The sequence below is a fragment of the Halyomorpha halys genome, unplaced genomic scaffold, assembly GCF_000696795.3.
Source record: "Halyomorpha halys isolate HHAL.00 unplaced genomic scaffold, Hhal_1.1 Scaffold748.1, whole genome shotgun sequence".
Taxonomy (NCBI): domain Eukaryota; kingdom Metazoa; phylum Arthropoda; class Insecta; order Hemiptera; family Pentatomidae; genus Halyomorpha; species Halyomorpha halys.
In genome coordinates, this window is record NW_027111006.1 from 330,612 (window position 1) to 333,390 (window position 2,779).

The 2,779-nt window shown below is 29.9% G+C and overlaps 1 protein-coding gene across 1 annotated transcript in view; it reads left to right on the forward strand.

Moving 5' to 3' along the window:
• The first annotated feature begins 1,831 nt into the window (after positions 1–1,831).
• The window catches only part of LOC106685830 (probable serine/threonine-protein kinase kinX), a 31,692-nt gene continuing 30,744 nt past the window's right edge, over positions 1,832–2,779 (forward strand). The window contains exon 1 of the mRNA XM_067049098.1: positions 1,832–1,929. Coding sequence (XP_066905199.1) covers positions 1,912–1,929 — 18 coding nt within the window. The 5' untranslated portion in view covers positions 1,832–1,911. The remainder of the gene's footprint in view (positions 1,930–2,779) is intronic.

Here is a 2,779-nt window from a genome sequence, read left to right on the forward strand (position 1 = left end):
AATATTAGCAAAATTAAATAAAATATAAATGGCGTTGATGACCAATGAAGTTTGGCGCCACTAAAGAACCAAACAAACAAACAAGAACCAGCTTGAGAATGAGCAGGTTAAGAAATAGAAGCAGATATCATATTTTAGGGTTTTCCCTAAAATTCCATTATTTTGTCAATTTTTTAAAAATCATTTTTGAAATAATAATGAACCACCTCACAATTCAACAATCTTTGTCACACTGCATTTATTTGTTTTTAACTTTACCACTACTATTGCTATTTGGTTTTAATTTATATCTATACTTTATTTATTCATTACCTTCTTATCTTCTTTTTTTTTGTTATTTGTGCTTACAGGAAAATTTGACATTGGATGAGTTTATAAATATGATAAATCTTATATATATATTATAATCTTATATTTCTTCTATAATAAATTCAATACTTCTGACGAATCATCGGAAAAGAAAAATATGAGACGTACTAGATGCGGTATATAGAAAGGATATAATGCATACTCTTATAAAAAAAAAAATGAAAGTGAATTGTGTTATAAATATTTTTTTAATCTGTGCTTACAGGAAGTATTAATACTAAATGGGTCTATAAATATAATATAGCTTAATAAATAAAACCATAATAAATTCAATAGGGGAGCGCTTCGAATCCGGCTGGGCAGAAAAATATTTTGTGTTACACTGTACCCGTGAGTCAAACCTGTGGTTCTGGAACAATCCTAATAGTTCTGTGGGTTCTGGAGGCCTCCTCGGATCCTCTCAGCCTCATAAATTGGGGTAAACTTAATTGAGTGGAAATTGGCGGGTTAAAAAAAAAAAGTCGAGCGTGATTCTAACCATATCACCTCCTTGCACAACCGTTGGTCTTGTAACAATACTTCCTTACAAAGTACTTAAACCCTAATCCTACATGGGCTGAAGCAGTACAGATTTAATTTAATACTTGTGATGGATCACCTGAAAAAAAATTATGACATGTACGAGAGTGAGGTATATTGAAAGGATGAAATGGGCATTCTTAAGGACCAAAAAAAAACATAAAAATAAAAAAGATGTAATGTAACTTATATATTAAAAAAAAAGAGAAAACACGGAATTGTGTAGTAAATAATATATCTTTCTAATCTGGATTATCTCTCTAGGAAGTCTGGTGAGTCAATTCTTTTAAAATTTTTTGAGGTTAATCACTTCCATTTTTGAATGAATATTTATTATTTATTCATGATATTGTACAACGTTTCGGGACCACTGTTCCATATTCATGCACTATAAAAAACCTATAACAATAATAAAACTAACATAACACCAATCTTCATCCTTATATATTTTATAATAATATTCATTCAAAAATGGAAGTGATTAACCTCAAAAAAATTTAAAAGAATATATCTTTGTTAATTCGTTTATGTTAGTGTTTATATAATAGATTATGTGATTGGTTAGTATGCTGTACAATATGGCTATCGAGTGTATTTGGGCAACACGGCATAACGTTAAGAAAACCATTTCCACCTATTTCTGTCAAATAAGAAAGTAATCGTCAATATTTATTTGAGGATTTTTATTCCCTCATTAATATGATTTTTTTTTCTAGTTCTATCGTTGAGCATTTTAAATCTGAATTATCTTTAATCGAACAGTTTTTTTTTTATCAAATTCAGAATTTAGCTTTCCCGTAATCAGTTCCATGTTATCAAATGACCGATAGTGATTGTCTTACCTCAATATTCATAAATGTGGATAGATAGAGCGGTGTTTACCTGAAATGTATGCCCTATCAGCTGGCACAGATGTGGTATCTCCCGAAGTTCGGAAGCCGTCGGTCGTCCTCGGCCATGAAGAGAGGGGTTGTACAAGGGAGGACTCAGGAGTAGCAGTTTCATAGTGCCGCAAGCCGCAGGATGGGAAGTATCGCGCAGGTACGTACCATTCATAGGTCACTACTGTCTTATTTCAAAGTATATATTTTTATATTACCTCAGCTCTATCCCTCAACTGTGATAGAGAGAATTAATGCACGGAAAAATTTCATTGTTCATGATTTGACTAGTCATTCACGAAGAGATCTCGAAACCTACTTATTATTCAGACCTCTTGGGCATTTTTAAGCATTTATTCAAAGTTTTGTGTAACAGCATACAGCCATTATGTGTACATAGACAACTAGTAAACCAAGAAGCGTGTGTAGTGTTGGAATAAAATTATATCACAATGTCATTGATGAGAAAAAAATTTTTTTGATCAACCATCCTACGCATTGTCATATTCATTGAGGAGTTGTGGGGATACATATGGTACAAATTTCATTGGTTATTAATTGTATGGATAATTTTAGAGTTTCTGTAGTCATTTAAATATATGTAAAACATCACTTTAAACTAAATCACACGTTGAATTATTAGTCCAAGAGAGATATTAATGATGCTAATAGGTTCCTTTTAAGAACAATTTTAGTTTTATTAATAACTTATGTTTCATTTTAAATTTAAGACAAAATTTAAATATTTTCAATTGAATTTACAGCAGTCAGTAAGACTATTTTCTTGGGTAAATTATTTACTTTTCTTTGTCAAAACTACAAATTAACATTTTATGAATTAAAATTCCATCAGAAGATTTTTTCTTAATTTAATATATTTGAAATCATGATTTTAAAAATTATTTTGTACTATTTATGGAGAAAAATAATAGCTACAGTATTTCATGTGTAATATTTAAACTTTATGTTTTATTGGTGATAAGAAGCTTAAAATTAATGTGTATATTACA